This window comes from Sminthopsis crassicaudata, chromosome 3 (assembly GCF_048593235.1).
Source record: "Sminthopsis crassicaudata isolate SCR6 chromosome 3, ASM4859323v1, whole genome shotgun sequence".
In the NCBI taxonomy this organism is placed as follows: Eukaryota; Metazoa; Chordata; class Mammalia; order Dasyuromorphia; family Dasyuridae; genus Sminthopsis; species Sminthopsis crassicaudata.
Genome location: NC_133619.1, coordinates 62,683,465 through 62,706,623, shown reverse-complemented (window position 1 = coordinate 62,706,623; position 23,159 = coordinate 62,683,465). Strand labels below are relative to the sequence as shown.

The window sequence follows — 23,159 nt, the reverse complement described above, 5'->3', positions numbered from 1 at the left end:
CATCCCTTCCTGCCTTCTTTCCTTCCTTCCATCCTTCCTTCCTTCCTCCCTCCCTCTCTCCCTTCCTTTCTTTTTCCCTTCCTCCCTCCCTCTCTCCCTTCTTTCCTCCCTTCCTTCCTTCCTTCCTTCCTTCCTTTCTCCCTCTCTCCCTCCATCCATCCCTTCCTGCCTTCCTTCCATCCTTCCTTCCTTCCTTCCTCCCTCCCTCTCTCCCTTCCTTTCTTTTTCCCTTCCTCCCTTCCTCCCTTCCTCTCTCCCTTCCTTCCTTCCTTCCTTCCTTCCTTCCTTCCTTCCTTCCTTCCTTCCTTCCTTCCTTCCTTCCTTCCTTCCTTCCTTCCTTCCTTCCTTCCTTCCTTCCTTCCTCCCTCCCTCCCTCCCTCCCTCCCTTCCTTCCTTCCTTTTCTTTCACCTGTTCAGCACATTCAGATTCAGATCCTAGCCTAGTTTGTCACTGTAAACCAATCACTACTTTTGACTTTGCATTTGCATAATTCTTAATAGTTTACAAAGCAAATTCCTTAAAATCACCCTGTGAGGTGGAGAATACAAATAACAAGCCCATTTTACAGATGAGAAAACCTAGGACACTCCAAAAGCTTATGGAGGCACTGGGGTATTGTGGGTAGGACAGAGAAGCCAAGGAGAATCAGTTGTCACCAGCAGCATCCATGCATTATCTCATGGACCCATGGTTAAAGGAAGTATCGAGGACAACATAAACCCTCTCTGGATTAGGAAAAAGTTAATTGAGGCAGAGCGACTAATAGCTATCTCAGAAAGTGATTTGCCATGGATCACACAGCCAATGATCATCTAAGCCAAGATGCCAATCCAGACCAGTGTTTTTTAGACCATGCCACCTTTCCCAGTAGGTTCAGCACTAAGAAAATACACCAAAAAAAAAAAAAAAAAAAAAAAAAAAAAGACAGAACTAATACATACACAACTGGTATGTAGGAATAACTACAAGCAGGCATTTGACCAGCAGCAGCTGCACCCTGTTGCTGGGAATGTACAGCAGAGTTAAGAGGTCTATTTGTAGTGACAGGACCCAGTCAAGGACCATTTATCTGAGTCAGTGGGAAACTTCAGTTAATTCTACCTTTAACCATAAGTCAGCATGTTTTAGGTTTGTTTTTTTTTTTTTTTTTTTAAATAATTGAACCGCAGGATCCCATGAAACCGGACAGGGTTAAGCCAAAGGTTTATATGGGTCCTGGATAGCTGCAAGATAACCTGGAGGTATCAGTTCTGTGCTCCTATCCTTTTCTATGACCCAGAAGTGGCTACTCTGAGTTGCTGCTCAGGAGGGCATCTTGATTCTGTAGATGGAAAGGGATCCCAGAGGGCATTTTACAGATAAGGAAAGGTGGTGTTTTTCAGGGATTTATGGAAATCCTTTACCTGACCAAGAACATTCTCTATAGCATCTTTAACAAAGGTCATCCAGCCAACCACTACCTGAAGACTTCTGGTGAGGGGAAGCCTGCTCTCCAGTCCATTGCATTTGGGGATTGCTTTAATTGTTAGGAAATGTTTCCTTTGATCAAACTATAATTTTCTCCTATTTTCACACTTGGTTGTCCCCTGATGGGGGCAGAGGGGGGGACCCCGCAAGCAGACCACATCTTATTCCTATTTCATATAATACCTTCAAAATCTTAAAGATAATTATCACAGAATCTCTAAGTCATCCCTCCTCCAATGGAAACATCCTTCTTTCCTTCAAATGATATCGACAAAGTGTTTTCTTCCGAACTTTCATCATCCTGGTCACCTTTTGGATGCTTCTCAGCTTGCCTCAAGTGTAGCAGCAAGTATTGAACACAGTCCCCTAGGGTTATGGCCTCCCCTATTCTGGATGTGATTTTTCTCAATGCAATCTAGAAGGCATTAGTTTTTAGCTGGCACATCCCATTTGCTGAGCTTGCAGTGTATACTTATACACATTTTATGTAATATATATGTTTATTACATATTATAATCTAATATTTTCATATTATATAAAATATAATAGCATAATTTATCAGATAATCAAATATATACATTTTAAATGACCTCTGCATTTACTTCTATTACTTTCATCTCCTTCTCTAGCCTATCAAGAGCTTTCTGGCTCCCAGACAAACTGGTCATCCAGAGCAGGACTATAATGCTGATCAGTCCAACCCGGAAGTGACCTAGATTTGGTGTTTGGGTTGAGGAGTCCTGCAGTTTGATAGACTCATGCAGTACCACCCTTCTCTCCTACTTGTACTTCTCCCTCAGCCTTGATGATTCTGCCCTGAGTGAAGGAGAAAAAAATATCACCCCAAATGGAAATGGACTCAATGACCATTAAGAGACTCATGATTTGAAAGAGATATTGTCAATTTTCTTTTCTGTCACTTGAGTCCAAGCTGCTCCTCCACAAAAGTTCCCAGGCTGTCTTGCCCCAGCTAGGACAAGCTCAGTTTTTTGGATTTTATGATTATGAAGATATATTATTTTAAAACATTTAAAATTGAGGAAGGGATTTTATTTTTCCTCTCATAGGGAAAAATAAATTCCTTTCATGGATCTAAGAATTGCCTAGGTTACTTAATCTATAAAAGAAAGGTCTTCTGAGGTCCCTTCCACTCCTAGATGTATGAGCTGCCAAAGATCATACAGGTCACCTGAGATTAGGGGCTGGAAGAGAGCAGATATCCCTTTTGTCCAGCCCTCTCATTTTCTTTCTTTCTTTCTTTTTAAAATAGTATTTCATTTTTCCCAATTACATTTAAAAACAAATTTTTTCATAGATTGAAATGTTTATTGATCACAAATACTAAGCACATTCTATGTGCCATGTATTGAGAATACAAATACAGTGAATGCAATGGTCCCTACTTATATATGTAAGAAAAACAACTTGAGTTCTAATAGGAGACACAAGTCATATATTTACATATCATGCACAGGCACATATATTTATATAAAACAATTTTTAACATTAAAAAATGAGTTTCAAAATCTCTCCCTTTCTCTCTCCCCACTTCCTGAAATGGCAAGCAATTTGATATATAACCCTTTCATTTCAGAGATTGGGAAATCATTTTCCCAGTTCACACAATGGTGAACTTGAAACTGGGTTCGTTGTCCCCAAATCCATTCTGTCCACTATAATATTCTGCCTTTCTAACAGTCTTAGAACCTCAGGTGGCTTTTGTCTTCTTTCCCCAGACATCCTGACTCTCCTTGTGATTCAGTCAGATTAACACCAAAGGATGAGGTTATTATGTCTAATTAATTATTTATATACATACATACATATATATATATATATATATATATATATGTATATATATATATATATATATGATTTTCTTCACAATAACCCATTTTCCTGATGAGCTAACTGATCAAATAAGTTAAATGATTTGCTCAAGGTTACACAACCAAGAAATATTAGATCTAAAGTTGCAGGGCCAAAACTAGTAGGAAATAAGTGGGAAGGGAATAAGTATTTATTAACCACATGTCAGATACTATGTTAAACTCTTTGCAAATATTTCATTTAATCCTCAAGACAATCCAGGATCACACAGTTGGTGTCTGAGACCACGTTTGAGTCCAGCTCAGCACTCTCCATCGCACACCTAGCAAATGAGTTGCAAGGTCATAAGTTGAGGAAATATGATAGGTTTGTAGAATAATAAATAATAATAATAACATGAAAATGTTATCATGTCTAACTTTCTTCATTTACAGCTGGAAAAACAGCCCAAGTTCATTGACTCCAAAATCCAGTGATATTTGCACTATAACGAACTGTTTCTCTAAAGGAGATGGGGAAATCAGGGTTAGATCAGGCTACATCTAGCTTCAAGAAACCATCTGATCCAATCTTACCCAATGCTCTGAAAACAGTACAGAAAAGAGTGTGTATTAGGAGAGTGGAGGCTGGAGCTCTCCCCGTGTCCTCCAGCAGCCCATTGGTTGGTGTTGGGGGTGGGGGAGAGGAAAACTGGAAGCTCCTAGCTAGAAAGTTCAGACTGGCTCAGGCCTGGGCATCGAGGGTCGTACCTGATTGGTCACAGTGGCCCCGTTAACCTCTTGTGATTGGTCGAGTGGCTACATTCGAACTCACCCAGAGAGAGGCACTTTCTGCTTCTATCCTCCCCAAGGGTTCTGCTGTTGGAGGGGTGGGGTGGGGATAGGAAGCGGGCGGTGTCTTGCTGTCCAGCTGTCGGGTTGCTGACGCTCTGAGGGCCCCAGGGCCACTCGGGTTTCCCCCACGAGTGAGCGGCGACGGCTGAGCCAGCATCCCTGGCGTCCTCGGGCTAAATAAGGATCCGGCTCGGGCCGGGTAGACGAAGCCTGGGGTCCCGGGGGGACCGGGGCTACCTCGCCAAACAAGGCGAGGAGGGGAGATGTATATAAAGCCAGGGGCGCGGGGCTACCTGCCCTCCGTGTCCGCTTCTGTGCTGCCCTGGGAACTCCCCGCTGAACGCTAATCTTGCCCTTCGACTCAAGCCCTTTTTATCGGTCCCTCCACCCCCAGCTCCGTGGTGAGTTCGGACCCCCAGCGTCCCATTCAGTTTCCGCTCCGGGAGAGGGTGGGTACTAGGGACGGGGTCCTGCCTAGGCCTCGCATTAGTGGTCACTATCTGCTCCCCCAGATGTCCAAAGCAGCTCCGGCCAAGAAGCCGGCGGCCCCACCTCCAGGCTGCACCCTGGACATCAATGACCCCCAGGTGCAGAGCGCCGCCATCCGCATCCAGGCCTCTTACCGGGGCCACAGGTGAGAAGGTGGGAGTGTCTTGGAGTCCGTCCTGAGTGACTTAGGATTGTCCAAGCGTCGCCGCTGAGAAAGGGACGTGGGAGAGAGGGAGAGAGAGAGGCCGACGCGCGCGCACGCGCACACACACACACACACACACACACACACACACACACACACGAGAAGAGACAGAGACAGAGACAGAAACGGAGAGAGATAAAGAGACAAAGTGAGAGAGACAGGGACCGAGGTGGGCAAGGCTGGTCAGGTGAATGTGTTTGATCTGGGTCCGGAGGCATCCTACAGCAGCCGTGAGCTTTGACCCAGAGGTCAAGTAAAGAGAAGGTGGAGTTAAGGCATGGGGTCAAGAGGAAAGACAGAAGGAATCCTCCCGGTGATCCGTCTCTTATTGGGGGAGGGTTGGTCTGGAGTTGCCCCGTAAGGGAAGGGATGGAAGACTGGCGTTAACCTGAACAGGTCCCGGAAAGAGCTGAAAGAAAAGGGGCCACCCCGCGTCCTGCAGCCGCTGCAGGACGTCGTTCTGATCGAGGGAAGCGCAGCGAAACTGTCCTGTCGGATCTCGGCTTTCCCTGACCCTTTTATCCGCTGGAGCAAGGACGGCAAGGAGCTGCGCGACGGGCCCAAGTATCGCTACGTTTTCGAGGACCCCGACGTGGTGGCCCTGGTGGTGCGCGACGGAGAGCTCGCCGACCTGGGCCAGTACAGCATCAACGTGTCCAATCCGTTCGGCGAGTGCTCGGACTCTGCGCGGATACTCGTGGAAGGTACGACCTTCCGGGCCGGTCCCACGGGCGACGCTTGGAGTGTGTTGGACTTCTCGGGCTTTCCCTGAGCAGAGCAGACCCATTTCCCGGCGTTCCCCGTCCGTCCCACCGTGTGCCATGGGGACCGGAGGGTAGTATTACAAAGGTCGTTAAAAGTGCTGGTCCAAGGTCATTTCCTTCCTCGAGTTCCACGCGGGCCTGAGGGCGGGGGCTGACTCTCCGCACCACATTGAATTAAATCTATTCCCCAGATTTTTTCTAGCTTCTTTTGTACTTTCCTAACAGCAGCCCAGTGAGTTAGGTGGTGCACGTAGTTGTATACTCATGTTTGCAAATATGAAAAAAAAAAAAAAAAAAAAAAACACGCCAAAGAAGAACGGACAGTCACTGACGTCCTTTCAGTGCTAAATCCCGGCCCGGCCCGGGAGAGGAGGCGGGGAGGGAAGGACGCTTTCCCATCCATCCCCTAATGGTTTCCTCCCTACGTGCCCCAACAGTCCCGGCGAAGATCAAGAAGGGACCAGACAATGCTAAAGCACGCAGAGGAACCACGGTGACTCTAACCGCAGAAATCCTGGGCCAGCCGCCTCCGGACGTGGGATGGACCAAGGACGGACTGGACATCGAGGAGGATGACAGGCGAGAGGCGGGGCTTTGGGCCGGGTGGGGCCCCAGGAGGGTGGGGGATGGGCCCTGGACGTCGAGGGGATCCGGGGGACCGCAGACGCTGACGCCCGCTCCTTCTCAGGGTGTTCTACGAGATCGGGAACACCAACACCACGCTGACCATCCGCCGGGCCACAGCTGAGGACAGCGGCAAGTACGAGGTCTACGTGGAGAACAGCCTGGGGATGGACCAGAGCTTTGCCCGCCTGGATGTTGCCTGAGGGGGATCAGCCCGGGGCTGCCGGGGTGGTCGCTACGTCCCTCCTTTCTCGGTCTGCGGATAATAAAGTTATGGTCGGTCTGACGGTTGCCTGTGTCATCTTCCTATGGGGAGGCAGGGAGAGGGGGAGCCCCATTTCCCGCGCTGTACCCGGCCCTTCACTCCCGTGTGTCCCGTATGTGAGCACGGACTCGGGGACTTGGAACCCCTCCGACGGACAGCGCCCGGTACACAGGAAGGAACCCGGACAGAGGCTGCGGGCGGGTCCCAACCGGCCAGAGCTTGTTACCGGGAGCCGCCTCGTGAAATCGAGAGAGAGGCCGCTCCCGGCTCTGGGCTTGGGTTCGAGTCCGGGTCTGGCTAGGGGATCCTAGACAAGTCACGCGAACCTCTCCAAGCCGGGTCCTCCCAGTGTGAGGTGGAGAGAATAACAACGCCCGCTTCCTCTGGAGCTAGGGGGCTCAAGGGGAATAGCACATAAAAGTGAAATAACCTGGAAAGGGACGTGCAACCGTGCTACAAATACCAGCTATTCTCTCTCCGAACCAACAGTTCTTTATCTTTAATCAAGAAGCATTTGTTACCTATAAAAAGAGAGAAGAGAAATCCGTTAATCTCTCTGTGTTCAGCTTCCTCACAGGCAAATTGCGGGGTGGGGAGTGAGGATTGATTTCTAAATCCTAAATCCATTATCTTATGACAGGATGGAGTATCATCGAGTCTAAGTTTCCTTAGTTCTATTACTCTCCCTCACTAAACGGGATCCTCAGCACCGGGTGCCCCGTCCCAGCCTCTTCCTTTTCTTCCTTTTCTCCCTTCTCCTCCTCCCCTCCTCTCCCTCCTTCCCCTCCTCCTCCCCTCTTCTCCCTCCTCCCCTTCCTCCTCCCCTTCTCTCCCTCCTCCCCCCCCTCCTCTCCCTTCTCCTCCCCTTCCTCTCCCTCCTCCCCCTCCTCCTCCTCTTTTTTCTCCTCCGCCACCAGTTCTGTTACTATCTTTAGCTTTGGCGGGCCACCCTGCCCCCCCCCCCCCACACACACACACACACACACTAGATCTGGAGTACTCCTAGCCTTTCCTCGCTTGGGTAGGCCTCCTCCCTGGGCCGGTCCGCTGCCCCTCGTGCCCTGGGCTGGCTCCGTGTCGGGGGGCTTGATTGGCTCTGTGATTCTGGGAATATCACGTTCCCTCTCTGGCCTTCAATTTGCTCTTTTTTTTCTTTTATTTAAGAGGTTGGTCTATGACTAACTGGACATCTCCAAATTCTACAATTTCTGGTTTTCAGAAGCTCAGCGAGGCCCCGCCCTTCTCCTGACTCTCTCCCCGCCCCCTCAGTTTATCCCCGCCTCCTAGCTATTAAGGCTCGGTCCCCTCAGGGGTCTCAGAAACTTCCTATGGGGAGGGAAGGGAAATCTTTGAAACTACAACTCCCGGCATGCCCCGCCGAGGAGTTCTCGCGAAGCCCGAGAGGACACGTGTGCGGAAGGATTTCGGAACCGTCGAGGGATCCCGGTGCGACAGATTTATGTGAGGGGCAGCGGGAACTGGGGAGTCGGAGTGCTCCCCCGGCGCGCGTGCGCGTGCACGCCCCCTCCGCGCGCCCCCTCCCCGCTGCCGCGCGGGGCGGGGTGTTGGCGTAGGTGGCTGTGGGGTGCGCGTCTGGGGGAGAGCAGCGTGGGCGGGCTCCTGTCGGGGTTCGGGGGGGTGTCGGACTTTTGGGGGGTCAGTCAGACTTCGGTCTGCGGCGATTGGGGGGCCTGGAATCGTGAGGCTTGGTCAGAGTCTACACTGACTGGAGGGGTGTGTTTGAAGGAGAAAGGCAGGGCCCCGTACCAGGGTCTTCCGTGGGGATGGGCCGGGGGAGGGGTCAGAGTTTGTGGGCTCCCAGAAGGGTCAGCGTTGGGGTTCAGGGTCTGGAAGAGAGAGATCTAGGGGCCTTCAGCGCTCTTACAGGGTCCATTTGGGGTTTTCAGGGACTAGGAGGTCCCCTTCATCATGCTCAAAGCGGTGATCCTGATTGGAGGGCCCCAGAAGGGTGAGGACCCTCTCTGCGCCCTCTCTCCACCCCCCCTCCGAGGATGCCCCGCCCCCTCCCGCCGGGACGGCTCCCCGTGACCCTCGGCCCCGCCCCGGGAGGGTGGCCCGTGCCCAGCTGGCGGAGCCTAAGGACCTTTCCCTAACCCAGGGACCAGGTTCCGGCCTTTGTCTTTCGAGGTGCCCAAACCGCTCTTTCCTGTGGCTGGAGTGCCCATGATCCAGCATCACATAGAGGCCTGTGCCCAGGTAATTCCCAGGCGGTGCTCCGGGAGGGGGCGCCCCTGTGCTGGGGGTCCTGCCCTTTTCTCCACGGGCCTTTTCTGAGACCCTCCCTCATCTCCGGGGCAGCGCCTGGAGGCTCCCTTCTAGACACCCGCTGCGTGATTCTGGGCCAGTCACTTCAGCTCTGCCTCGGTTTCCTCAGCTGTAAAATGGAGATTGTAAAAAAAAAAATTCCCGGGATTGTACGATGTCTCTCAGGCCCTTCACAGCACGAGTGTCAGGGTGGTTGTGGGCGTCCGGCTCGTCTGTCCGGAGCAGGGGTCCTCGAACTACGGGGCACCGCTGGGCTGAGGGCGGAGACAGCGTGTGAGCTTTTGTTCTTACTGCAGTCCGGCCTCCCACAGTCTGAGGGACAGGGAACCAGCCCCTATTTAAAAAGTGTGAGGACCGCTGGAGGTGACGCCATGTCATGCAAGTGAAATGAATTGAAGTGAGGGAGGATCTGGCAAGGTCACGGGCCTCCCTCTTCCAGAACTTTCTGGATTCAGAGGCCTGATAGGGATCAGAAATCGCCCTAGAGGTGGGGGGAGACCGAGGCCTTTTTTAAGCTAAGTCATTTAATGGGTCTCCGTTTGACTGAAGCAACACCCCTCCAGTGATTAAGGCCAAGTAAGAAAGAAACGGGGCAAAGGAAGGCCTTTCATAGCTATTTAAAAACCACTCTGGAGGGGAAGATTCTCAGGCTTTCTGGCCAAAACCCTTGCCTTGGGACTTTTGTTGGCCAACCATGAGAGCTCAAGTGGTAACCAGTAAACTGGAAGATATTGATGGAGGAAGGGAGGGAGGGAGGGAGAGAGGAAGGAAAGAAGCAAAAAAAGGAAAGGAAGGAAGGAGGGAAGGGAGGGGGGAGGGGTGGATTCAGTAAGAATGTTTGTAAAGTCACAGTGCCTGGCATACAGTTGGCACTTAATAGGTGCCTGTTGCCTTCCCTCTCCGCCCTCCTCACCCTAACCCTCCTGGCTTTCCTTACAGTGCTAGATGTTTCCTTTCCTAACCTTACCCCGTATACCTTTGAAGGTTCAGGGCATGCAGGAAATTCTCCTCATTGGTTTCTACCAACCAGATGAGGCACTGACGCGGTTCTTGGAGGCGGCTCAACAGGAATTCAACCTTCCCATCAGGTGTGGGGCGGAGGGGGAGGTTTGGCCCAGTGGGGCCCTTACGTCCCTGGGTTTGTCACCCCAGAGCAAGAGCCCTTGGGTTTCTAGGTCTGAACGGGGGCGGGCGGGAGATGTCTCCAGGGACAAGACGGATGGGGGCGTGGGCCCAAGGGAGTGGGGGGTTCTTACCAGATCTCACCCGGGGGGTCTGGTCTTCCGGGCTTCAGGTACCTGCAGGAATTTGCCCCCCTAGGTACAGGAGGTGGTCTGTATCATTTCCGAGACCAGATCCTGGCCGGGGGTCCTGAAGCCTTCTTCGTTCTTAATGCCGATGTCTGCTCGGACTTCCCCTTGGGTGCTATGCTAGAAGCCCACAGACGGCAGCCTCATCCCTTCTTGCTCCTAGGCACCACGGTAAGAGATGGAAGGGCTGGTAGCTGTCCTGAGGGGCCTGGGGAGAGGGGGGAGCTCCGCCTTGTGTCACTGACCAGGAGCGAGTCCAGGGAAGTCCCTCGAGGGAGGCCCCCTCCCGCTGTTGGGCAGTGCCCAGGGCCTGCCCCCCATGTGCTCACGTGGCTCTGTCTCTCAGGCCAACCGGACCCAGTCCCTTAACTATGGCTGCATTGTGGAGAACCCAGAAACTCACGAGGTAAGGAGAGGCCCGGGGCCCCGCCTCCAGGGGAGGTGGGTGCATTTGGTTCTGGTGGTGGGCCCCCCTCCCTGGTTCCATCTGTCTGAGTTCTTGGGCCTGCCCCACTTAACCCCAAGAGCACCCCACAGTCAAGGAACCCCTTGCAGGCAGATCCTTCTCACCACTTAGCCCACAGTGAAACCCCCGGTTTCTGGGCCTCATTTCCAGCAGGACAGAGCAGCCGTCATCGTCCTTTCCAAGCCCGCCCCCTCCTCCTTTTTTCTCATCCCCTTCAGGTTTTGCATTATGTGGAGAAACCGAGCACATTTGTGAGTGACATCATCAACTGTGGCATTTACCTCTTCTCACCAGAAGCCCTGAAGCCCCTTCGTGACGTCTTCCAGCGAAATCAGCAGGACCGGCAACTGTGAGACGCGTCCGGGTCCTTGGGGCAGCCCTCCCCCTGGTCCCCCCCCCTGCCTCCTGCTCCCTTTCTCTGCGCCGCCCTCCCACCCACCCTCTCCATCGGGTCTGCCCTGGGCCTTTGGGTCCCCCCTCTTGTCCCCCGACCCCCAGCCAGGCCGGGGCTCATCCCTCTCTGTTCCGTGGCCCTCACCCCAGGGCCAGGCCCCCCTTCTCCCGTGTGGGGCTCTCACATCCTCATCTCCAGCCCCTGCTTCCTGCCTCATTCCTTCATGTTCACCATTCTTCCCTGCTCGGCTTGTCATTCCATCTCCTTTTGCTTTTCTGTTTCTTTCTGGTGTCTTTTGTCTCTGCCATCTCCCTCATCTTTTTCTGGCCTCACCAGCTGCCTTGATCTGGGGTGAGTGTCTGTCTCTGAATCAAGGGACAGGGGGGGCTAGCAGTGGAGGAGGGCTTTGGGGCCTGTGAGGTCACAAGGTAAAGAGGAGCAGAGGTAAGGGGGGGTCCGGGTTCTCTGGTCCTTCCCACTCCAGGCTCCCCCAGGGTTGGAGCTGCATGTGATGATGGTGGGGGGAGAGTGGGGGGGCATCGTGATTGCCTCATCCCCAATACATTCCTGGGGACACGCTGTAGGGCAGCGCCCTCAGATTCAGATAAAAGCGGGGGCCGCTGAACCCTAGATAAACATGGCTGCGTCCGGCTTAGAAAACCACAGAGGAACATTACTGATGCTCTGTTGTGCTTTCATTTATTTTGCTGGTTTTCAGCTATATTTTGGTTTGATTTGGGTGCTCTCAGGAGCCCCTGTGTGGGCACAGGTGTGTTTGACATGCCTGATGTATGATACCAAGCCCCCGGGCCTCAGCCTAAGAACCCGGACCGTTTCCCTCAGAGCTGGGGGGGGTATGGTGGGGTCTTCCCCAGCTGTGGCCACCGAGGCCCTCATCCCCTGAGCCTGGCGCCTCCTTGATTCCCCTTAGGGACGGCTCTTCAGGTAGCTGGCCTGGGGCAGGGACCATCCGGCTGGAGCAGGACGTGTTCACAGCCCTCTCTGGCCAGGGCCAGATCTACGTCCACCTCACCGATGGTATCTGGAGTCAAATCAAGTCTGCAGGGTACGGAGGGTGAAGAGTGGGAGGGTGCCGTTGGGAGTGTACATTGGGGACTCCACTGGAGAGAGCTCCAGGCGGAGAGTGGGCTCAGGGCTGTCTGTTCTGACCTCTCCTCCCCTCTCACCGTAGTTCTGCCCTTTATGCCTCTCGCCTCTATCTGAACCGGTACCAAGTCACTCACCCTGAGCGGCTGGCCAAGCTCGCTCCTGGAGGCCCCTGCATCCGAGGTAGCGCCCCTCCCCCTCAGACGCCAGCTCTCTGATCTGTCCCTTCTCTGGGACGCAGCTTTTGGTGCCTTTGACCTCTGAGACCCCCTCCTCGGTACCTCCCCTTTTCCTTCTCAGGGCTGATTGGGGACATTTTGCCCCAGGCTTTCTCTTTTGCTTATAGGAAATGTTTTTATTCACCCAACGGCGAAGGTGGCTTCCTCTGCAGTGGTGAGTGGGACCGTAGCTGGCACTGAGTCCTGGGTGACTTGGACAAGCCCCAGTGTCTCTGGGTCTCAGTTTCTTCATTTGTAAAATTAAGTGATTGTACAAGAACCTCCAGCTCTTAACCTTGTGTTCTCTCTGTAGCTTGGTCCTAATGTCTCCATCGGGGAAGGTGTGACCATAGGGGAGGGGGTTCGACTCCGAGAGTCCATCGTCCTCCACGGAGCTACTCTGCAGGTATGAGGCTGCACTTGGGGCTGTGAGAAGTGAGTCCAGAAGTAGGACGCTCAGAAATCCCATGTTCCCTGGGGCAGAGAGAGGAGAGTGGACGGGCTGGTGTCCCAGAGGGACCAGGGTCAGGACTAGAGCTTACTGCTCACCGGGGCTGCCATTCATGTATCATTGGCCAGCCCTTCCCATGCAGTGGTGCCTTTGATCCTCACAGCAACCTTGTGGATAGGGTCCTGTTGTTATCCCCATTTCACAGATGGGAGTGTTAAGTGGTTTGCCAGGCTCACTGACACAGAGCTGTACCTAAGGCCCGAGCTAAACTCAGGTTTTCCTGACTCAGACTTCTGCTGAGCTCCCTGGAGCTTGAGGACCAGGCTGGATAGAGGGCACCTTGCTGCTGGCATGGAGCTCAGGATTTGCCCTTATTGAAAGCCCTCTTGAGCATGTTCTCCTATACTTTGTACCGAACCCTTGCCTGCTGTTTTCAGAGAAGGAGGAGAGTGCTTGTGATTTCTCTTTCAGACTCAGTTGGGTGATAGCAGTGGGCAGAAATCGCCATAGGCGGCACCAGTGAGCCGTGCTGTGGCCTGGCACGGGGGAAGGAGGAAAGGGAGGGGAGGGGGACAGGGAAGGCCAGGAAGGCCTTTGAGGGCTGACCTCACTGTCCCCCGCTTCCCACAGGAGCACACCTGTGTCCTGCACAGTATCGTAGGCTGGGGGAGCACAGTGGGACGATGGGCCCGAGTGGAGGGCACACCCAACGATCCCAATCCCAATGACCCTCGGGCCCGAATGGACAGTGAAAGCCTTTTCCGGGATGGGAAGTTGCTTCCAGCCATCACCATTCTGGGTACGGGGAGCAGGGCAAGGAGGGGGGAGGTGTCCCTGGGACAGGAAGCTGCCATTATCGTAGGGGCCACTCATCCTGTACTGGGGGGAGAACTAACTTAATGGTGGCTCCCTACTAGGCCATTTCATTCCACAAAGCTGTATTGCCCACTCTGTCCAAGCTGGTACTCCTATTGTTCATATGAGCAGTGGAACAGGGCTCTTTGTGATGGGTCGTTTCCAGGTGCTCATGGTCCCTGCCTTTCACTCTAACGCCTCCTCCCTCCCTTCCATGACATCTTCTGGTCCCCCTTCTACTCACTCTGCAGGCTGCCGGGTTAGGATTCCTGCTGAGGTGCTGATCTTGAATTCCATTGTATTGCCACACAAGGAGCTGAGCCGGAGTTTCACCAACCAGATCATCCTCTGAAATGGGGGACTTGGGGAGGTTAGCCCCCTCCCCTGGGAGCCCTGCTGCTCGGTTGGCTCCTGTCTCTGGACAGGAAGGAGTCAGTTGAGTTGAACCTTCAACTGACTGGTACTCTGGGGGTGTGGGCGATATGTGGGTGGCCAGGGCACTCCTCCCTTTCTATCTCCCAATAAACCCTGATGAACCTTGGAACCAGGACTGTCTCCCGCCTATGACTGGAGTGAGGGGGGCAGCTGAGTCAGGGCCCCCCCCACCCCACCCCCACATTAGCATTTAAATTGGAGTCTCTGGGCTGCAGGCTCATGAATAATGAATCTGGATTCGTGGTAAATCTCCCCCCCCTTCATCCTCTTCTGCTACTCAGGAGGGAGACACACATTTGCCTCATATCCCATTCTGTCTTCCCCCAAAAAACTTCACCCAGTAAACCACCCACACTCAGGCCCCCCATTGGTACCCTCTCCACAGCGCTGTGGCTCTGTCTCCTCGCTTCCCTGCGTCTGTCTTAGGAGCAGGGGGCACTGATTACCGAGGGTAGCGTGAAGCCTGTAGTTGGTTGGTCAGTACTGGGGAAAGCTGGGATCAGGAGAGGGAGTCCTGGACTAGGGAGTTATGGACAGGTTCCCCCTTGGTTTGAGCTCCGCTCCAGCCCCCAGCCTGCTCCGCTTTGCTAGCTCCATCTGCTACCCAAGTTGCACTGTTAGCAGAGGAGAGAGCTTTCTTTCTATCTCCATTTCTCTGTGTCCCCGTCTTCTGCTTCTTGGGCTCAGGGTGGGAGATGCTGCCATAGCTGGATGGCTCCCAGGGGGAGGTGCTTTTAATAGGGGTGGGGGCAAGGAAGGCAGTCACCCAAATTCCAGCAACCATCGTGGTTGGCTTTGGTCATCACCCCCTTCCCTGCTCTGACACTTGAGACCTTCATCTCCCCACACTGGGGATATGAACTCAGGGGGAAAAAAAACAACTTTGTCCCCACCCTCTGTGCCTGTGACCCCCATGTGCTCCCCCTTCTCCCCCTTCCCCCAGCTGTGGGTGCGGAGCTTAGTTGCCAGATGAGCTGGTAATGATCGTAATCTGCTAATTGAGAGGAATCTAATTACCCGAAGAGAATGGGGGGGTAGGGAGTGGGGAGGAGGAGGGGTACCAGCAGCAGGAGATTGTGTGTTAGTGGGGAGGGTTACCGAGATGGAGCCTAGGGCTAGACTCCGGGTGGGGTGGGGCAGGCTCAAAGACTGTAGGCCATCTAGAGGGACGCATGTGAAGCTCTGGACATCAGGCAAATGGCAGGTTGGGGGTTCATAGAAGTTAGGCTGCTGGGGTGAGTGGAAACTGTTTCCTTGGCCCTTAACCCCTGGAGGCCACATCTAAAGGGAGAACTGGAAATTTCAGCTGCTTTCCCTATCACTGTTTCTACCTTTCTGTCCCCATCTTTATCTCCTTTTCCCTCCAAAACCTAGGATTTCCCTCTCTCTTGGAAGTGGAACTATAGCTTTCAGCTTGGCCTTTGAATTTCCTCTCAGGTGCAGCACCCGTCCCCATGAATGGAGGGAGTTGGGGGGGGTGCAGTCCATGGAACTGGGGTCTTGCCTCCCCTCCTGACCCTGCTGTTCTGTGTGACTGGTAGAGGCCATGGCAGCTCCATCATAAATATGATAATTTAATTATTTTCTCAGCAAAACACCGTGAAATCCAATAAGTCTGTGTCAGGCCCTGGCCTCCGGGACAACCCCCTCTCAGCCCCCAACACACACACAAACACACACACACACACACACACACCACTCATGGGGGGAGGGGGAGAGAGGGTCTGGATTTGTGTATGTGTCGGGTGGGGAGGGGCTGAAGGAAAGGAATGGGAATGGGAGAGAACCTCAAATGTTTTCATCATATTAGTTCTCTCACTTTAGGATGGGAGTCGGGGCATTATATTCCTGTGGGGGAAAGACAGGAACTTAAATTGAAGAACAAGGCACGGAACAGAGGACAGAGAGAGACTATGTTTTATAGGAAGACATAAGGAGAGAACCGAGAAGAAAGATCCTTTTCTGGGACCCAGATTCCCTCTTGCTTCTATCCTGGGTTGAAATGAACTCCAGGAAAGAGGGATGCTGGGGTGAGGGGAATTTACTAGGCTATAAAATAGGAGGGAGTGGGTGAGTGATGGAGAGTGTAGAGATGGGGAACAGAAGATACTGAGAACAGGATTGGAAGAAGGGGATGGGTAGATTGATGAGGGGTGGAGGAGGGGAGAGGGATGCGGGGGAGGAAAACGATCTTGCTATTAGAGCTTTTCTCCTTTTTCCATAAAAAGATTATTCTGTGAAATCGGAGAGGGGGAGAGTACCAGTGCAGAAGAGAGGGATAGGGTGATGACACATGGAGAAGAGGTAGGACGGGAATTCCAGATAGATTTGGACTGGAACGGGACCAGAAATTGCCATTCTGGGCCATAGACAACCCAAAAGGTGGGACATATAAGGAGCCGGGCCAAAGATGAAGGCCATGGAGACGAGAATGAAAGCCAAGGGATGGGAAGGGAGCAGAGCCTGGCCTGAGACTTCTGGGATCCTGCTAACTGAACAACTAAGTTACTCAGAGCCAGGATCCGAGTTCCCTTCCCCCTTTCCCTCCCCCAAGCACTTAGCAGCCATTAGCCAGGGAGCAGATTGCAGCCCCCCCCTTCCCCCACCCCATGGAAGCTGGCACAGCTGGGCGCTCCTCCACATCTGCCACATCAGCACTGAACACAGCTGGATGCACCCAGAAGCACCCCCTTCCCAAAAGGAGGGAGGAGGCTGGGGAGGGACAGTTCCAGGGGACATCCCTTCCCTTTTAGTTTCTCCCCAAGACAGAGACGCCCAGAATCACAATATGATACAGACGCACTATGAAACACAGATACACCATCTGACAGACACACAAACACCATGTACTGATAGACACAGAAGTGAAAACTGACAAAAACACACAATTACCCTGACAGGCTCACACACCTTCATTGTTCTCTCCCACTCCCTGCTTCCCTCGATAGTCTGCTCCCTCCTTCAGCACCCTCTTTCCCCCCTCTGCTTCTCCCAGGATCTGGGCCCTCAGGGAGCTGAAGATGCCCTGTCCCTAGAATTTGCCTCTCCTGGTCTGGGGCTCCCCAGGGCAGTTGTCCTGGCTGGCTCTCAGAGCCAAAACTGCCGGGGGGGGGGGGGGGGGAAGGAAGGGAGAGCAGGGGAACAGCCACTTGTACCTACACCTCCTCCTGCCACAGGATGGCCAGCCTGACCCACAAGGAAAAGAGCCCCCATCTCACTGCAACACCCCCATAGGCACAGACCGCCCCCAGCCTCATCCAGTGCCTGCCCATAACTCTCTGGCGGGATTGATGGGAGCCTGAATTAACTTATTTCCTAGGCTTCTCTCACTTTTCTAGTGTGTCCCCTAAGGTTAAGCACCTGCCCCTCAGCAATGGAGGTTGTTATCCTTCTTCCAGAGGAATAGCTGCTCTCTGGAGTATGAAACAGTTCTGGGCTCGGAGCTTCCAACTGCCTCCCTCTTCACTGCCCTGCTCCCCCCTTCCTTGTGGTTCCCTTTTCTGGAGGTCCTGTTCATCCATCTATCTTGGGGCTCTGCTCTGTTTAGGCTGAGGCTGCCCTGGGAGGCTGGAAGAGGGAATTATCCAAGGTCTGTTACTTATTTTGGAGAGGCTCTCCCTTCCCCCCTTACTCTGACAGGTTCCCTATTCCATTCCCCCCAAACCTCCACATTAATTGTCTAACCCCAAGCATCTGGCCCTGTCTTTTCTTTTCCCCACCCCTGACCTCCTCCTCTCTCCTTCCCTACACACACACACACACACACACACACACACACACACACACACACAGATTAAATCAAGACCCACCTCCCTCCCCCCCATTTTCCCTTCCAGATCTTCACCATTTCCTTTTCCATCCCTCTCCTTTTTTCTCCCTCCTTTCCTTTATCCTTTCCCCTCCCTTCTTCTCCCCTCCCTTTGCTCTCCTGCCCCTTAGAGCTTTAATCCCTCCTGCTGCTTTGCTGCCTTATCTTCTCCCAGCAGCTTTCACTGCTGCAAAGCCCTCTCCCCCTCCTTCTCCATCTCCCTCCTCCCCCCACCTCTATCCTTCTCTTTTTTTCAGATTTCTTTGACTCCCTTTGCTCCCTGACCTCACCTCTTTTCTCTCTCTATTTCCCACCACCTCTGACACTCTTTTCCTTTGTCACCCCTGGATTTCACCATCCTCCGGACCCCATCTCTCTTTGACTTCTCCCCCTCTTCACTTCCATCCATCTGTCAGACTCCTCAGCACCTCATCTCTTCTTCTATCTCATACCTTTGGTTTTAACTCTGCAGCTTCCCCTCTCCCTCCACCTCTTCCTCTTTCTGACCCCCCCTTTCTGAACCCTATCTTTCTCTCACTCCATCTCTCACTTCTTCTGGGCTCCATGTTTGTCTGGATCCCATCTGTCCCTCCACTCTCTCTCTCTCTGCTTTCTTATTTCTGACTCTTCCCATCTGCACTTCTCTCTCAACCTTTTTCCTCTGCACCCCAACTTCATATCTCAGACTTGCCTCTGTCCCCCATCCCTCCCTCCACATTTCTGTGAGCTTTTCTCCCTTTGAATCCCCATCTCTCCTTCCAGATCAGCTGACCTTTCCTTCCTCTTCATCCCCATTTCTTCCTGACCCTTCCTGCACCCTATCTTTCTGATCTCCATATCCCCCAATGTATACACACGCTGCATCTCTATTTCTGACCTCTTGCCACCTGCCCTTTCCCTGGACACTATGTCTTGTTCCTGGTGTCTTTCCCCCCCTTCTCCCCCCCCCACGGTTGTCCTTGGGTTCTGGCCCTGTCCATCTATGGCAGTCTTTCTTCCCCCCCCCCCTTGCCCTGGCTCTTCTCCCCAGCTCAGCCTGTAGTCCCCTTCCCCCACTCCGGGAGTGTTGGCTGTAGCCCTTTTCAGTCTGAGTCACTGTGGAGTGGCTAGGGCTTGGGTGGGGGGACAGCGACGGCAGGCGTTAGAGGCAAGAGTGGAAGGTTCAGAGTAAGGGATGGGGGTGTTCGGGTGACGAGGTAGGGCTGTGCCGAACGAGGGAAGTGGCAAAGTGGGGGTGATGTCGGGGCGGGAGGCTGGGGGACAGAGGCTCTCCTGCCGGGACTCTAACCCTCTTCAACCGCCTCAGATCACGTCCCGGCCTCCCCGCCCCCCCTCCCCGGGACTCTCATTAACCGCTTCTCCTGCCTCGTCCGCGGCATAAATAACCCAGATAAATCAGCCGCCGTCCGCCCCCCGCCCCCCGGCCCCCGCACCGCCCGTTTGTCACCGCCGAGCTCGCCAGCCCCGCTCACCAGCCCGGCCCCTGCATGTCCCCCCCATCTCCTCCCACCCGCTACCCACTCCAGGGTACTGGCTCAGCACCGCCTCCCCCCTGGGTAGGTAGTGGGGAACACTCGGGCCCGTGGGGAAGGGAAGCCCTTGGGGGAGGGGTGCAGGGGGTGGGATTCCTTGGAGATGAGGAATTAAGAGTCGGCCTGAAGAAGGGAGAGACAAATGAAGCCCTGCAGTGAAGGGGGTTTTCGGGAGTTATTTTTCTGAGGGGGGGGCGCCGGGAGGGGGGCGATTGTTCTGGCCTTAAATGCGGGAAAGCACACACACAAATCAGGGGTAGAGGCCCATTTTGTCACATCAGGGGGCTGGGGAGGGGGGTTATAGTGCTAAGGAAGGGCTGGGGGTGGTGGAGAGATAAGGTAGTGGGGGGGGGGGGAGAATACCACATAAATTCTGGCGATTGGTGGAAGCTCCTTGTCCTGTGCTTGGGAGGGGGGAGACGGCTCCAGGGAGGAGCCCCGCGTTTCCCTGTGAGGGTTGGTGGGGTGTATCTGTGTGTATGTGGGGGGGGCAGTTGTAAGGGATTGACGTGGCTCAGGGGGATTGTATATAGCTCTTTGCAGCTGTTTCCCAGGTCACAGGGTCTTCCTTTCAGGCAGCTTGCCAGAACTGAACCACAGGTTTTCAAATGGACCCCATCCCAGCTGTGCTAGCCTACCTGCCTGCCTGACCCCCAAACCTGCATTTCTCTGTCCATTCCTCCCCTTCTCCCCACCCATTCTGATGCTCCCAGTGCTGTCACCCAGCCGAGCTGTGCAGATGTCCCTCCTCTAATCTCTCCCTCTCCAGTCCACCTTCTATTTTCCTTTAATCACTGTCTCAAAGCCCAGTCCATCATCTCTGGGGGGCCGGCTCTGAGGTGGGGTAAAGGGAGGAGGACTGGAATGTCTGCCAGCTTCCACAAGGGACCAGAAGAGGACTGGGAGATGTACCCTCTGGGCTTGATGTTAACTCCCAGCCGTAGTCCAGATTGTCTTTCAGGAGATGCTCCCATCATATAGGGCCCGGGTCTTTAAGATGCCCCTACCTTCATAACCTAGTCCAAGCCCCGATCAGTTCTAGCTGACCTTGATACCCCTTAAAGAGGTCTCCTGAGATGGTGTGTGTGTGTGTGTGTGTGTGTGTGTGTGTGTGTGTGTGTGTGTGTGTGTGTGCAAGTCTGCATTACTGTGGGGGAAGCAAAAAAAGGATTGTTGGGGGGGGGGAATGGGCTATAGGGATTGGGGAGGGGGAGGAATCTGGGCTGGGCCCCAGGGACCGGCTGGGCAATGAGCCGGGGAAGCAGCCGGGAGGCTAAATGAGGGAGATTATCACCCAACTGCAGCCGGGCAGGGAGAGAGCAGAGAGGAGGCAGGGAAGCGGAGAGAGGGGGGAGAATGGGAATGGGGGGCTACAGGGGGAAATGGGGAGCGATCAGGGATGAAGAATTAAGAAGACGGGGGCTTGGGGAGGGTGCTTTTAGAGCAGCAGCAGGGTGTGGTGGCAAATGAGGTAAATAAACAAAAGGGATGGGGGGTTGAGGATATGGGGCCATTTCTGTGGAGACAGGTGATGGGAACATGATTGGTGGTGCAGAGGTTGTTGAGGGGTGGACAGGAACTGTTCACAATTGCTTTGTGTTTTAAGATCTGGGAGCTGTCCCTTGCTGGTGTCAAGGTCTCCACCACAAACCCCCTTTTCAAACGCGGTTACCCCTCTTTCCCATCTGCATGTGGAATTTCACAGCCACATTGTGTCTGAGATAGAAGCTTTTCCTGCTTTCCCCCCCTTGGGGGGAAAAGGAGGGGTGACATGGGATTTACTATGCATGCCTGTGGGAAGAGGAAAGAGAGGACCTGAGGTTTTGGAAAGACTGGAAATCTGGGGGCCGAGTTAAGGGCATATGGATAATTGGCAATTTACATATGGGAGACTGGGAGTTTGAGCTTGAGAACGGGGAGAGGTGGCCAGGCCCCTCATTTCCTTGGCAAAGACCCAGACTGAAGTAACCTTAAAAAAGCAATTAAATCACCTTTAAAAAAACCCAGTAAAGAAAAATCAATACTGGGAGAAAGGGGAGGAGAAGGAGAGAAAAGGGTAGAGGAGGATGGTGGGGGGTGGGGTAGAAGGGAGGGGAAGCATGGACTGGGGACTGGAAAAGAGGGGGAGTTTAGGACTAGAGAAAGTCGGGGCATTGCTGGGGGCAGGAGGAAAGAAAAAAAAGGGAAGGACGCCCCATCATTCGGTCACCTTAGCAACATTTGCATTTTCCACAGCACATCCCTTCCAGCTCTCGGAAGTCCCCCAGGACGGACTCCTCCTCTCAAAAGCCCACAGTCAGCTTTCACTTGGAAGTTGGAGCCCGTGGATCTCGAGGATAGGGATCCTATAAGAAGATCATTTTAGGGAGCCAGGCATCCGGGTCCCCAGCTTCCCCCTGGGAACACTGCTGTACATCAGCTCTTTGGGCCCTCGCCTCCCTCCCTAAACGATCGGGCGGGGCACGTTTGACCGGGAGTCGGGGTCGGGGGGTTGAGAGTACGCTCGGGGAGGGCCTGACGCCTCGAGGAGGGCAGGAGAGCCGCCAGCCAGGGCTGGAACCGAGCTGGCTTGGAACACGGACCATTTCTCCGACAGGGACCCCCGGGGAGACATTCTCCTCTCTCCCGGTAGGGCTAAAGCCGGGGTGGAATGCCCCCGCCCCCGGAGTGCCCGGGCGAGTGTAGATGGGCAGGCCTGGTGCATGGGAGGAGGGAGGGGGGCGGTGGCAGGCGGGCTTTGGGCTCTAATCCCCAGCAGCTGCCGTTTCCCTCAGATCGATTCCCTTCGCACTTTTTTTTTTTCTGCTGCTGGTTCCGCGGCGCTGGATCGATGGAGCGGCCTCCCCCCCGCCCCTCCGAGCTTCCTCTCCCTGCTGCTCATTAGCGCTCCGATTAATCAGCCCCCCCCCTTTCCCCCGGGACACGCGCTCCCTCCCCTCAGAAGGCACTTGCTCCCACACACTGTTCTGCCTTACCCACTCCCGACATCCCCTCCCCAAAAAGCGCACCCCGTTCCTCTGGCCACCCCGTCCCCAGAGGGCACGTGCTAATAATGCTCCCAGGCCAGCCCACTTGCTTCTCCCCGGCCGCAACTCCCCGCGTGTCTCCCTCACCCCACAGCCGGAGAGCCAGCCCATCCCAGGGTGTTCCCCTGCCAGGCTCTGGGCCACGGCGCCTCTCTGAGCCTGGCCATCTCACAAGCGGCCTCCCTCCCCCAGCCTGGCACTGATGATTTTTTTTAGATGCGGTGGTTGTCCCTTAGTGCTCCACCGTTGGGAAGGCAGCACCCTCCCCTCCCCCGCCCCAGTCCTGAAAAAGCATCCGCATCTTTCCTGGCTCAGTCCCGCCCCAGTTACACTCCATCTCTCCCCAGAAGTTTCTCCTCACTTCCCCTGGGAGGCCCATCAAACACGCCCTCCTCCACACCCACACGCCCTCACCCAGGTAGCTTTCGCTCCCTACCTGAGCCAGAGAGCACTCTCAGCAGCCTTGCCATGCCATCTGGGGAGCCACAGCTGCTGCCAGCCATCCGGGAGGCCCCCCTCTGCGGCGGCTGCCTGGGAGGGCTGGGAACAGGGGAGGGGGGAGGGTCCGAGGCTGGGAGGAAGACCCGGCTCCTCTAGGGGCAAAGCTCTGTGGCAGGACCCGGAGGGAGCCTCCGGGAGCGAACGGGAGCTAGTGCGGGATTCCTCTTTCCCTCCTCTCAAGTTCAGGAGCTATTCAAACAAGTGGCTCAGGTGGAGCAGCTTGGCGGGCTGAAAATGGGGCAGCTGGGGCAGCTACTAGGCCGGCGGTGGGAGGGGCAGGGGGATGTCGGGG

General features: G+C 54.3%; 2 protein-coding genes and 1 long non-coding RNA gene across 7 annotated transcripts; 2 read left to right on the top strand and 1 right to left on the bottom strand.

The window, feature by feature from the left end:
* The first annotated feature begins 4,146 nt into the window (after window positions 1-4,146).
* SPEGNB (SPEG neighbor) lies at window positions 4,147-6,499 on the top strand. Its single transcript, XM_074298654.1, has 5 exons — window positions 4,147-4,532; window positions 4,644-4,765; window positions 5,222-5,529; window positions 6,027-6,168; window positions 6,278-6,499. The coding sequence occupies exons 2-5, from the start codon at window positions 4,644-4,646 to the stop codon at window positions 6,414-6,416; spliced, it is 711 nt and encodes a 236-aa protein (XP_074154755.1). The 5' UTR covers window positions 4,147-4,532; the 3' UTR covers window positions 6,417-6,499.
* On the bottom strand, window positions 6,333-7,564 carry LOC141560457 (uncharacterized). Its single transcript, XR_012487716.1, has 3 exons — window positions 7,463-7,564; window positions 6,909-6,999; window positions 6,333-6,469 (listed from the first exon to the last, which is right to left on the bottom strand). It is a non-coding gene; the product is annotated as an uncharacterized LOC141560457 (long non-coding RNA).
* A 245-nt stretch (window positions 7,565-7,809) lies between these two features.
* Window positions 7,810-14,109, top strand: GMPPA (GDP-mannose pyrophosphorylase A). 5 transcript variants are annotated; one of them, XM_074298649.1, is made up of 13 exons: window positions 7,810-7,939; window positions 8,386-8,447; window positions 8,598-8,695; window positions 9,749-9,852; window positions 10,059-10,245; window positions 10,421-10,480; window positions 10,759-10,889; window positions 11,866-12,000; window positions 12,127-12,224; window positions 12,388-12,434; window positions 12,573-12,665; window positions 13,341-13,509; window positions 13,817-14,109. In XM_074298649.1, exons 2-13 carry the CDS (start codon window positions 8,408-8,410, stop codon window positions 13,915-13,917), a joined length of 1,263 nt encoding a protein of 420 aa, XP_074154750.1. In that variant the 5' UTR covers window positions 7,810-7,939; window positions 8,386-8,407; the 3' UTR covers window positions 13,918-14,109. The 5 variants fall into 5 exon arrangements, with proteins under 5 accessions (XP_074154750.1, XP_074154752.1, XP_074154749.1 ...); XM_074298651.1 differs by having other exon boundaries at window positions 7,892-8,052; XM_074298648.1 differs by having other exon boundaries at window positions 7,897-8,048.
* The last annotated feature ends 9,050 nt before the right edge of the window (window positions 14,110-23,159 follow it).

Bases quoted from the DNA above. Each gene is read 5' to 3' on its own strand.
- GMPPA (XM_074298649.1), top strand. From the start codon at position 8,408: ATGCTCAAAGCGGTGATCCTGATTGGAGGGCCCCAGAAGG. The intron at 10,890-11,865 runs GTGAGACGCGTC...GATTCCCCTTAG, and splicing joins AATCAGCAGGACCGGCAACT to GGACGGCTCTTCAGGTAGCT. The intron at 12,001-12,126 runs GTACGGAGGGTG...CTCTCACCGTAG, and splicing joins AGTCAAATCAAGTCTGCAGG to TTCTGCCCTTTATGCCTCTC.
- SPEGNB (XM_074298654.1), top strand. From the start codon at position 4,644: ATGTCCAAAGCAGCTCCGGCCAAGAAGCCGGCGGCCCCACCTCCAGGC. The intron at 4,766-5,221 runs GTGAGAAGGTGG...TAACCTGAACAG, and splicing joins GCCTCTTACCGGGGCCACAG to GTCCCGGAAAGAGCTGAAAG. The intron at 6,169-6,277 runs GCGAGAGGCGGG...GCTCCTTCTCAG, and splicing joins GACATCGAGGAGGATGACAG to GGTGTTCTACGAGATCGGGA.